At 37.7% G+C, this 13,208-nt stretch overlaps 2 protein-coding genes across 2 annotated transcripts in view; one reads left to right on the top strand and one right to left on the bottom strand.

Annotated features, from left to right (window-relative positions):
* magixb (MAGI family member, X-linked b) overlaps positions 1-13,208 on the bottom strand; it is a 76,848-nt gene that overhangs the window by 33,766 nt on the left and 29,874 nt on the right. The window contains exons 3-4 of the mRNA XM_017305839.1: positions 7,897-8,013; positions 112-231 (exon numbers count right to left, since the gene is read on the bottom strand). Coding sequence (XP_017161328.1) covers positions 112-231; positions 7,897-8,013 — 237 coding nt within the window. The remainder of the gene's footprint in view (positions 1-111; positions 232-7,896; positions 8,014-13,208) is intronic.
* The window catches only part of LOC103467951 (G patch domain and KOW motifs-containing protein-like), a 57,094-nt gene continuing 55,455 nt past the window's right edge, over positions 11,570-13,208 (top strand). The window contains exon 1 of the mRNA XM_017305650.1: positions 11,570-11,707. Within this exon, the coding sequence (XP_017161139.1) occupies positions 11,570-11,707 (138 nt within the window). The remainder of the gene's footprint in view (positions 11,708-13,208) is intronic.

The raw sequence follows: 13,208 nt of genomic DNA, 5'->3' as shown, positions 1-13,208 counted from the left end.
TCCATTTTTCTAAATGTGGTTTCAACAAAATAACATTTTCCTTGGGTCTGAATCCCTGTAATCTTTAAATGTTGTTGCAATAGAGAAAATTTCAGATTTTTTTACCCTAACCTTTGAATTTCCCACTCTCGAGCAGCGCTCCAGACTCCTCCAAGGAGAAAAACTCCTCAATGGAGACAAAGTTGTAGTCCACCCCTGAGATTTCCCCGTCTCTGGGCTGCCTGGTCGTACCTGTGATGAAGGAGACAATGTCAAACATCAGAGCGATGAGGCTACATATAAAATCAGCCGTGACATGGATGATGTATCGGTTAATCAAACCCCTCTCCTCCAATCAAAGGTCATCAATCTGAGCTCAGCGTTCAGACAATCTGCAGATCAGCAAAATATAAATAATCAAGCTTTGACAAATGATGCAAAAATGTAAAAATTACACTCAGTTAAGCCAAAATGGCATTATTTAAAGTCAGGTTTTTCATTCGTTTTCAACAGAGTAGCCACTATTAAACCAAACTTTGCCCTTTTGTGTAATAATAGCAACCATTTACCAAGGCCTCCTTATTATGAACAGATCGATACGAAGTAGATCAAATATTAATGAAACGCTGGGAAAGTCTTAAAGTGTTTCTATCACCGTTGCAAAGGTGGAGCACTTAGATGATCAACGATCTGTCATCATAATTAATTCACATTGACCTTGGCCTGGAAGAAAGTGGCGAGGGTGAGGCATCTTGCACAACACAGGATCTTTTCTTCACTGCTTCATTTCAACACAGCACATCTCCACACAGCTGTGTGCAAGCACAGGCATGCAGTGTGAAATGTGTCATATTTTTATGTTTCCCATTAAGCTACTGGAGTCGTTTTAATTTGCAAATTGGAAATGGAGAGCAACCGTCGTGACCTTGAGACACGTCCTGCCTTTCCTTCAGACTGAATCGCTTCAAAGTAAAGACAAATCTCCGTCCTTCCCCGGGAGGACCACATGTGACGTCTGTGTGTGTGTGTGTCCAGCAGGATGAAGTCACACCCGGCTACCCTATAAAACCTGTGATTAATGCACTGCTGTCCTGGGAGCAGCTCTCGCAGCCACAATGACACATGCAGGACTGCACTGAGCATGCAACCCACACACACACACACACACACACACACACACACACACACACACACACACACACACACACACACACACACACACACACACACACTTAAGACGGGAAACAGTTTTCACACACTGCAGCTAGCTCTCACAGGTAGCAGACTCCAAACTCTGGGCAGCTCCTCCATCACTCTGTCCTGTTCCCTCTGCAGCACAAAGTGTGTTTACTTTGCAATCAGCTCTGGCGGTTTGCCCTCTGGGCTCCTGCCAGCGGTTAGCCCAGCACTCGTAGCCCGTTTCTCGCCAAAACCTGAGTTAAATTTGTCCGGCGCTTTGATATGAGGATACTTCCTGCCTCAAACATTTCCACAGATTTTCACATTACAGGATTTAGTCAATGATGTTTAGTCAAAAGCACAAACAGAACAGCATCAGTATTATTTGATACAGAAGCACATGTGGACTCAAAGTGAGCCACACGGTGGCTCTGGGTTGAATGTAGGGGTGCACCGATTTATCGGTTCTGATTTCCTTAACTTTGGAAGATCGGTGATCGGACGATTTTTACATATGAAGCCGATCTTATCCACCAATCTCATCTAGGTTGGCAAAGGTCTAAGAATCAACCACTGTCCTCTTTTGCTGTCCGGTGAGAAATGTTTCAGCCCACCAAGTTATTTCTGCACGTTTACAATTAACAATAGTGACCCACTGTTGTCAACTCAACTTTCCAGCTATATCGAGCAACATTTCAAAGTAAAAAAAAATGTGTATTGGCCAAAATCAGAATCGGCAGGTTAAGCTTTTTAAAAGATCGGTAATCGGTGATGGGCCAGAAAACTGCAATCGCTGCACTCCTGCTTGAAAGGTAGCGCTAGCACTTCCTAGCATAATATTTTTACTTACACGGATTGTCGAGTGGGAACTTAGTAATTATAAGCCCAGATAACTTAGATATTTAACTGGAAAAATGAACTGCAAAGCGCTGACGATATTCACTATTTTTGTGAAATAAAAATGAAATGTCCTTACCTACCTGTAGAACAAACTTAGAAAGTACCATCTACTTAGCAACTCAGAACAACTGGAACCAACATTTAGTTTTATACTTACAGCAACCCTGAACTAGAATGAAACGTGGAGAACCAACCAACATTCATACTTTTTAGCTTATTACTTTTTCTTTTGGTTTTATTGTTTTGTTTATATTTCTTTCTAATACATGTAAAGCACTTTGAACTGCCTTGTTGCTAAAAATGTGCTATATAAATAAAGTTAAAGTATAGGCCCAGATAAGAGCACTATAAGCTAGCACTAGGTTATCTTGCCAAATTCCCACTCTGCAATTCATGTAGGTAAAAATATCAATTCATTCATTCTTTGCAGTTCATTTTTCCAATTATATATCAATCCATAAAAGCCTGTGAATTGAATAGATCACCAGATCACACTGGAACTGGAAGACATTTTGAATATCCAAAATAAATAAACAAAACAAAACAACAGAGACAACAAATGAAATGAATTATGAAGTCTCTATAAACAAAACTGTCCTTCAAAAAAGGTCTAGTTGAGATCAAAACACCTGATTAACGACGTTTGTCATCCAGTTTTTGATAGAAAAATAATAAATCATACATATTATTTCAATTTATCATGTGATTAATTCATTTATTGTTTATTGCGACAAGTCCAGTGTTAGTTTTGCTTTATTTCCCATGTAATCAGACATTTACATTATAAAAACAAGACCAAAAGTCTTGTTTTTATAGACTATAAAAAGTCTACTTTTGGTCTGTTAACTTTTGGTTACCAGACCAAAAGTAGCTGGTAATATTTTGTGTTTTTGCAGATTCCTGTTCATGTTTATCTCATGTAATTCCTGCACCTCTTGTTTCTAAAAATATATTTACCCCTCTAATTATGTGCAACTCAAATTTAACCCAAAAAAATAACTAACACTGCAAGTCTTTGTCTAATTAAAGATCTGATAACTTGTGTGTAATTCTTCTCCTTCCTTCAGGACACACAGTATCTATCCAGCTGATATGGTGCGAGGCAGGGAATCATTATCCATGCACCCTCCTTTGAGTTATATATATATATATATATATATATATATATATATATGACATGTCAGTGGGGGGACAGAATGGATTATTGACATCTTCTTCTTCCCCGACTGTCCCTGTAGGCGCCACATTCTCTGATCCCTTGCAACACGGGTGAGGAAGGGATTGAAGAGGTAATTACAAAGAACCGTCTCCGACTGTCTGCCAGGATCAGCCGCACACAAAAAGCAAAAACAACCAACCCTGTGCTGACTAAAAGGCCATAGACGGGCCGGCGGACACGCCGCAGGGGGAACATTAGGATAAGTTGAATGATGATGTTTCTTATCTCCGAGTCAGACGATTAGAAACGTCTTTCATGGAGGAGATGAAGGCGCAGCAGCCTTCAGACCGAGACTTTGGCTTTGAATCATCCAAGGGCACATCTGCAAAACTCAAACTGCGTTTATGAAAGAATGGATGGGAAAGTAAAACAGAAACCCACAAAAAAACCTCTATGAATGAAGAGAGAAAAGAGGTTTATAATTTACTCTGAATTTCATCAAAGTCGAGGCACAACCCCATATTCTCACTGTGTAACAATACCCCAGTTTTTTTGGTAGTTAATTTTAAAAATAGGTTTGATTTTTTTCCCCATTTAATCAGAAAAACATCAATGATTCAAACTTAAATAATATTTTACATTTTACAGGAATAATGTCATCCAAACGTTTTGTTAAAAATAGAACTGAGAATATTCTTATTCTTAAGATATTCTGGAATTTTAAATGAGTTTTTATTGTTAATGCTTTTATTGTAATTTGTAGCACTTTGAAATTTACACTTAAAGTCTCATTGTGCAAAATAAAGGCTTTTTTTACATTATAGTCTTCAGAGAGCTTTTAAACAATCAGAAATCAGTCAGTTTTATTTCAAACATCCAACTCTCTCCATCTCAATGAGCTTATAATTTAAAGAAGTAGACGGAATATTTTTTAAAACCTAATTCATGCTTTGCTGAGGAATTTGAGCAGATTTTATACATTTTTGTGCTGCTTGAGTCAGACGGGACTCAAGCAGCACAAAATAACTTAACTTTAATAACTTAAAGCTGTTTAAGTTATTAAACAACGTAATAATAAGAGCTCTGACAACTGCAACATATTTGCAAACACTTGGTCTTGGTTCGGTGGAAGTGAAGTGAAGTCTGTTGCGGTTCGAATTAACGTGAATGGATCGGAAACCAATCCAAAAGTGAGAAGTGGCCTATAAAGCAGGGCATTCTGGGTAATTACAATCAAAACAAACCCGACATTACAGCGCTAGTGGGAGAAATGACTCGTCGTGTTTTACCAAAGACAAAAGAGAAATCCTGCAACAATCTGATGATTCTCCACTTTTGTTTGCATTTTGTGAAGAAGAAAGAGTCTTCTTCAGAGGTTTTCATGTTGGTTTCTTCAGCAGTCCCTGGTGCAGCGCCACCACAGGCGTGGAGGGGAACAGGTTTCTCAAAAGTTTGGTTCAGTTCGATACAGTGCAGTGTGAAAGCGAAATGTAGCAGCTGAAAATGTAACAAATGTTGCATCTTTGTTCCCCAATCAAACCGAGTCATTTAGAAATATTAGTTTTTTCTCCTCAAAACCCTGTTAGTTTAAGAACAGCAGGTGCAAATGGAGTAAAAAATACCTGTTCCTAAAACATTCGTGCTGATCTTGTCAGAGAGTCTGGAAACGACGCTGTAAGGTCAGATTTTCGTTCTCTAAATTAGCCTCTCTATTGGCTCAGTGGCCAAGCCTGCAGCTGGAAGCTTAACAGACTCCATACTGGGATTACTGATACTAACATTGGAAACCAGTCCCTGCCTCCCAGTACCACACAGTCTGCCTCAGCATTAGCACACAAGTCCATTAGAGCAACGTCACTTTGGCTCTGACTGACGTTAGCTTTTAATTTAATTCCTCTCTGCAGATTATTGATGCTCCAGCCTGCATTTACTTAATTCTGTCGTTCATTTCCATTTTTACGAGCTGCCTTCCCAAATGAGCCTTTGTACTGTTATTTCTTGCATAAGTGCCAACTTCAATATCGAACAACATCATCTCATCAAAAGATGCCTGAATTACTCTAAAACAACAGCATGAAGCAAGATTTACAAAAAGAGAAAGAAAACTTTGAAATAAACAAAATTTGTGATCTGATGGCCTAAACACTTTGCCAAGCACTTTCCAACACCAGACTTTAGAGATAAAAACAACACAAACCAACTAAAAAGACAGTTTTAACTGACTATTATATAACATTTATTGCTGTTTATAATGTCTTGCTATAATATTCTACATAACAGGGACAAAATAAACTAAAATACAGCAAAACTTTATGCTTTTTACTGTCTCACATGCGTCCTACTGGTCCGAGAACAAAACACTAATTTAACAAAAAATCGTCCAATTATAACAACTTTTATTACAAATATACAGACAAATAAGTCATTAAGCCATAAATATTTATTACATTGAAACAATTCGAACAAATCCTGTATCTATCTACAATAACTCTGAAGAGTTTAAGTTAATATGAGGTACAAGAATATTTAATTTCCCTTTGGGATCAATAAAGTATTTCTGAATTTGAAACAGCATAAAAGAAGTTACAAAAAAATCTCAAAAATATTCTTGTTAATTTTCTCAAGTATAGCAAATAGAAATCTTTTAGTAATTATATCTGACAATATATTATTTTATATATATTATATTATAGTATCATATCTAACAAGAACAGTTTAGTCTGATTTAACTTCAAGCTGTCAAAAAATATGTCTTTTTTTAGATTTCTGAAAATATCTGGTTTTAACTGTAAATAACATTTTACAAATTTAGGCTGTTAATCAAACTTTATGTTCCACTTTATTACAAAACTGTTCAGCTTGAATATGAATCACTTTCAAAGACTTTTTACAGAAATGAAGAACTTTCCAAACCTTGAAAACACCTAATTGAATTTAAACTATTTTTAAGGCTGTTCCTTTGCAGGACGTCTATTTTAAAAACTCAAACTGTACCAAATAAATAGCTAGAACTGCAAGTGAAGAAAGAAAGCAGGAAAACGTACTTATGTTCCTGAAGGGGGCCACAATGAGCCACTGATGAAAACTCCTCAGCTTTTCGCTCCTGTTAAACACAGCTGCCTCATTCAGGGGGGAAAAAGGAAAACGATACGAGCAGGAGAGGAAAAAAATAAACCTGTATGGTCTGAAATGAGAAGTGATGCTGGCTGTGCTGCGTGGGGATCAGGCTGCGCCGGTGCGAGCAGGAGAACAACAGCATCTTACTGTGTCATCTTCAGGAGATCAGGGGATTACACACCCAGGGGGCCGAGCCTGCCTCGTTGTCACTCTTACTAAATTAAAACGGCGAGAGATGGCAGGAAGTTCGTAAAGTTTCCCAACAATAAAGCAAGACGGATTAAACAACTCCTTTTTTTTTATCAATAATTAAAATCAGGGCACTGTTTCCTTAAATCCTTCTCTGGCTCGCCTTCATCTGATTTGCTCATTTTAATTATAAAAAAAAAAAGCAGAGAGCGGTGGAGTTAATTTGGATTGCGCCGTCCCTGTGCAGCCACTTGTAGATGCAAAGTGTGGTAATAAGATGAAAAACAGTTAAAATTGCAATTAAACTTCAATTTGAGAGATAAAGCGCGGCTCTCTCACGCCGTCTTGTGCGTTCTGGACCGCTCTTTGTTCTGTCGGCGTGTGAGTTGTGTGGCGTGGCGGCAGACTGTGCCATTTGACCTACTTCCTGGACTAAAGGAGAGATTAACAGCAACTCCACAGTCCTACGACAAGGTTAAGACTACACACACACACATACACACACACACACTCACACACACAGAGAGAGAACAGTGATGGGTGGTGTCCTCTGCATCACCGCTTGTAAAAAGCAAAATTAAAAAAACGCAAAACAAGGCAGAAAATTACATTAGGAAAAAAGCAAATTGCGATTCCAGAGTCAGAATAGTCAGCTGTTACATCCTGCAGCCGTTCGCAGTGACGTCACCATGGAGCGGATTAAGATAGCAACAGATGTACAACTACTAGCTGCCTTTGGCTGCCACTCTGCATGCTTTTATTCATTATAATCAAAATGAAATTGCTTGTGCAGGATCAAAATAAATAAATAAACTAGAAGAACCTGTTTCAGACAACTACCCTCAGATTTAGCACCACCTGGTCAAACTGCCTGGAGCAGTGGAGCGATTGAGTCAATGTACAACACAAAATAAACCATGTTGTGGCAATACTGGCTGCCCAAACTGGTTGCCTTTTACTTAAATTTTCATTAAATTTAATTACAACTGACCATTTCACGTGCAAAGTTGAATTATTCAGTAAATCAAATCACCTAGCGGAGCATGCTTCGACATGAGGAAGTGAGGAAAACAGTTCTGCATGCTTAAGTACTAATTAGCACCAGGATATTCACGTGACGGCAACAGGAGATACGTTGTCACAGAATTAATGAGGCCGGTAATGAAAACGAAGAGACACGCTTGGCTAAATTATGAACATAAGCCAGGTTGAAGTCGATTTAATATTAGCCTTAAACTGACATGAGCTGACAGATGACATCACATGAGAGGTGTAAATGTATGCAGAGGAGACATAAAGGACACAAACCAGCAGTGGGCGAAGAAAGATCGGAGATTTACGAAGAAATTATGGAGAGAGAGAGGGAGACTCACAGGGTACGGCTCGGAGGTAGAGGTTCTCTCTGATGACCTGCTGAAGCTGGCTGTCCACTGAGCCGGGTGTGAAGCACTTACTCAGATATAACCTGAGATCTTTGCACAATGTGGAGCCTGAGGGGAGGGCAAACAAAACACGAACGGCGTAAAGAGGAGGAACCAGAACTAGACACTACAAATTAGCAGAGTTTCTTAAGTTGTTTTGTATACAATTTATAATTTACTAGGTGTGCAACTTTTAGGTATTTTATATTGTTTATTGTGATTTAATTGTGAGTTGTTTATTGCCATAAGCAATCTTGTTTTATGAAATGTGAAATTTCATGCATGGTGGGAAGAATCTATTTATCCATCTACTAAGGATGAACAATAGAATCAATAGAAGAGGAAAGAACAGAATATATTTTATTGATAGCTACTCCAGCCAAAGTGTTAAATACTGATAAATTCAAATGTAACCATACGCAATATAAAATTTATAAAAATATATACAGAAGTGTGATATTGTAAGTGATTTAAATAGGGCCAAATATGAAATATATTAAATAAATACATAAGTAAATAACATAAGAATTGTGATAGACACATAATCAATATCAATAATAATAAATCTGATAGAATATTAAATATATGGAATATTCACTGAACTTCGGTTGGTGGAATTAACTCACTCACTCACTCTTTGGTTACCTAGCAACTCACTCACTCTTTGGTTGCCTAGCAACAATTTGTTGAGTAACTGGTGCAACTGCAGTTTAAGGTTCCGTCACTTTGCCTCATAACTTTTAAAAATAAACAACGGAGTGGAGTGAAAACTGTGGATAAAACAGGAAACAGTCACGCTACAAGTTTGGCAGCATTTCAGATATTTAAAACAATAAAAACCTAATCAATACTTATCAATATCGACCAATATGAAACGCTTATATCATGATAGGCTTTTCAGCCATATCGTCCAGTCCTATTTATCTATCTGTTAGGAATGAGGAGTGAGACATTGAGTGAAAAATCTAAGAACAAATAAACAAAAATGTATACGTTGTCTTCACAATCCTTTGCTGTTACCCTGATTTTGATACACCGATTTAATAAAAAATACAGCATAAACACCAAATAAATGTAACAATTTTCAAACTAGCATGCTTATTGAGCACATTATAATTCTTAAGAAACTTGCTCTTATTTTTAGCTCAGATTTTATTAGCTTATTTAACTGAGTCAAACTTCTTTTTGTTGCTGTGTTTGTAATCTTGTTTTATTTTATCAAAACAGGTCTCTCTTGTAAATCATATGTTGAATCTCAACGAGACAATCTGTATAAAAAAAAGGCCAAATAAAAATAAAAGTTATACTTTGAGGGTGGTAACTTGTCTATACCAAGCTTTTGATTGTGTCCAAATCATTTCTGCTACTAGGATGGATTTAAAAACAATGTTTTATGACCTAAACCCTGACACTCACACCTCACTATGCATCTAACCCGACTGTGAACCGAGTCTCCTTCATGTATAAAAATAGAGAAAACAGAGGTTAATGGAGACATAGGAAGGAGTCGGAGTGGATCAGCAGGACTCCGTTTCCTTTCTGTGATCTCTTAATAACATCTCCAGAGCTTTACGGCGTTTGATGACAGCCCACTTCCTGTTATTGATGGGCTGAACACATCTTCACTTGTCACCCTCACAGACGACAACTCTGTCGGTGCGACCCCTGCAGGCATCCGCCTGTCTGTCTGCACCCCTGACACCTCTGACACCCCCCACCCTCCTGTCTGTTACACTAGCTCTACCCAGTAACAGACCGATTTTAAAAATATCAAAGAATTCAACTTCATGTCTGGCGGTTAGCTGCATGTAAGTATGAATGGTCACATATGGAGGCTGCCTGTAAAGGAGGATTTAATCTCGTCTGTTGCCTTTAGGGAGAAATTATGGGCTTTTGTTCAACGTGTTCTAAAACAGATGATGTTTTCTAGTCTGTTCAGGCCTGAAAATTTGCTCTTTGACTCAGTGAGCCAACTGCGCTTGGATTACAGAGCCAAACCTCCTGAAACTTCCCTGTATCATCACAGTATATACACAAACTTCAATGTATTTCATTGGGATTTTAGGAGGTAGTACAAAACAAAGTGGCATAAAAATAAGTTTTCAAATATGTTTGGGACTATAAATCTAAAACGTGTGAGGTACAGCTGCATTAAAGGTGACCTATTATACTTCCTTGAACAGGTTGGGATAGGTATGGGTTATACAAAACACGTTCATTACAGTTTTTGCACAAAATTCTTCTAAAATGATAAGATTTCAGTCTCGTCAGTTCTGCCTATTTTGAGCTCCTATCAGGATGAGCTGTCTTAGGGCATCCTGTCACTTTAAATCCAAATAATTTGATGGCCACGCCCCACAAATTAACGTTTACACTCGCATGTCAAAATGGCTACTAACAGATGTGCAATTATACAACCGTACATCTTTGAAAACTTGGAAGCCTCCAACTTCTTCAAGTGGTAAGTCAACAACAAAACACTTGTCTTTTCCAGCAGATATTGTATACAGTGCATACAGCAGCAAAACCAGCTCACCAAAAGTGCTGGAACTCTGGGTTGCTAGGTAACAGGCTGGGCTTTGCTGAGGTTGCTAGGTAACGGACTGGGCTCCACTGATTTCTGGCTTACATTCCGGAGGTTTTTGAAACGGCTTGGTTCCCAGACAACAGAAAACATTTAACTTATTGCCAAAAACTGGCTGTTCTTGTTTTGCTTTTTGCAATTTTTTTTAGAAGCAGTAGAGAAACAAATGGAAGTAAAATAACATGTAAAATGTGAAACTTGCATAATGGGTCTCCCCATTTTCCAGCGTAAGAAAATTCTGTCAGTAATAATTTTAAGTTTTAACAATTCACTTCAAAAAACCAAATAAATATTAAGTATTTTTGGTGTAGCTTCTGCTCCAAATATCTTCGTAAACTTGAAATAAGACAAAGCTAAATTAAAAGTAACGCTTCAGCAAGACATAGAAGCTTGTTTTAAGTCAGTAATTTCTTAATATTGATGAGAAATTACTAGTTCCACTGGCAGATTATTTCACTAATGGGAAAAATTACTTGTTACAAGTGACTTTTAGCAATATTAAGGAATTATTAATGGATATTATCAAGTAATTAGTTATTTTATTGAAATCTTCCTCTGAAATATAACAAAACATTTTCCCATATTCTAAGTTAAATAATCCGCCAGTGGAACTCGTCATTTTTCTATCACTATTAAGGAATTATTGACTTAAAACAAGCTGATATATCTTGCTGAAAAGTTGCTTGTAAGTTTGTTTTCTCTTATTTCAAGTGTACTAGAAATATTTGGTATGATTTTGTGTTTTTGCAGTGTAAACACACCGCCCCAAACAATGACAGCTTTACATGTAGCTTAAAGTCTGTTCTGTCCTAAAGACTCTTTTTAAATTTCCCAGTTTGTGAGCATAAGGCATCGCTGCTATTTGTACTTCCTGCGTCTGGGGAGCCCATCTTGGTGTCCTGTATTTGAAAGCTGGGGCAGAGGGAGTTGTAGTAGTAGTAATAGTTCTAGAGAGAGTGGGAGGAGGAGGTGTGCCACACCGACCCAGAGCAGCAGCACATCCATCACTGTCCAGGTTGCATGCAGTCAAGCTGCCCGGGGATGGCCAGGAAGGCTTCACAGCTGATAATGGATCTCCACCAGCAGCAGAGGCACCAGGAGCAAAGGTGCCCATTTATACCCTTGTGTCCAAATCAGCTATCAATCAAACAAGCCAAGGCCATAGGGAGCCACGGTCAGGTGACATATTACCCTGTTCAGAGCCAACAAAGATATCCATGTCTCAGGCCCCCGAATCACAACATCAAGGCCTCTTGTGGTTGACAGAAAACCATATTGCAAAGCCCTTTGTCATGTGTCATCACTGATTGTGGAGACAACCCAAATATTGACCAGCTTACTTGACATGCACGCTCAAACACAGAGTCATTGACAAGTCGGCAGTAAAATGCTACAAGCAGCAGATTTGGCTCTTGCGAGAGTGAAAAAGGAAAATAGAGCTGAAAGTAAACAGACGACAGCCTCTGTGCATCAGACTATTTTGGTGTGAAATGACACATTCACAGTAGGTTTGTGTAAAATAGGCAGCACCAAATTAAGCCGTCTACAAGTGCATGAAAGTTTATTTATGCCAATATGAGTAAAGAATAGTAGTTTTCACAGTCAATAAATCTATGCATCACGGATGTTTAGAAGCTGCAAATTCAGTGACTCCCTTCTTCCCAGTTGGCATCAAAGGACCAACTGTTTCTGACTGCACTGGATTATAATTGGGATTAAACTGCAATGAATGTCATTGGTTCTGGATTTGACTATATGACTGGACAGAGTTACTATAAATTAAACTCATTTCAAATTAATTTAAGCTGAATTAGATTTTTTTTTTTTTTTTTACTTCATATGCTCCCTGTAGCTCAGCAGGACTGTTGTTAGTTTATAAATCACTGAACAGCTTAGCATTACAATGTATTGAAGATCTGCTGTTGTCATAGCAACCTTCCAGACCACTCAGGTCTTCTGGTTCTGGGGATGCAGAGCAGAACCAGAACCAGACATGGAGAAGCAGCATTTAGCTCCTATGCACCACAAATCTGCAACAAACTTCCAGAAAACTGCAAAACAGCCAAAACACTGAGTTCCTTTATATCTAGACTAAGCCTGTTTAGAATTGTTTTTGAAACATGATCAATGAAATATTGACCAATGTACTGGAAGTGTATTGATTATTTTAATAATTTGTTAATGTTTGTCACTGGTTTCTCACTTGTCGACTGTTTGGTGTTTTGATGACTTTTTAATTTCGAGTTTTTATGATGTAACGCACGTTCAACTGCTGAAATATGCTATAAGAATAAACTTGATTGATTGGTTTGATTTCAAATAAATAAAAACGCACATTTGCCAACCTAATGACTAGAGAACATTTTTTTAAAGTAATTTAAAACTTAGTGTCTTTTTTTTTGTTTTTTTTTTGTTTTTTTTGTTGTGGAAATTCAATGCAATTGTTCCGTGAAATAAGATGACATGCATTTGTTTTATATCTATTACCTATATTTAAAAATAATAGATGGTTCTTTATCATTTTTAAGTTCTTAAGAGCCATTGTGGAAAGTCCAAAGAGCCACAGGTTGCAGATCCCTGCGCTAAATAAACCAAAAATATTACTGTTAATTTTTTTACTGTGTAACTTCACAAACGGCGAACCATTGAAAAATATCACCTGAATTTCATTTGTACTCAA

Source organism: Poecilia reticulata, linkage group LG7 (genome assembly GCF_000633615.1).
Source record: "Poecilia reticulata strain Guanapo linkage group LG7, Guppy_female_1.0+MT, whole genome shotgun sequence".
In the NCBI taxonomy this organism is placed as follows: Eukaryota; Metazoa; Chordata; class Actinopteri; order Cyprinodontiformes; family Poeciliidae; genus Poecilia; species Poecilia reticulata.
Note: the sequence above shows the minus strand (reverse complement) of the source record. Positions and strands in the feature narration are given on the sequence as shown.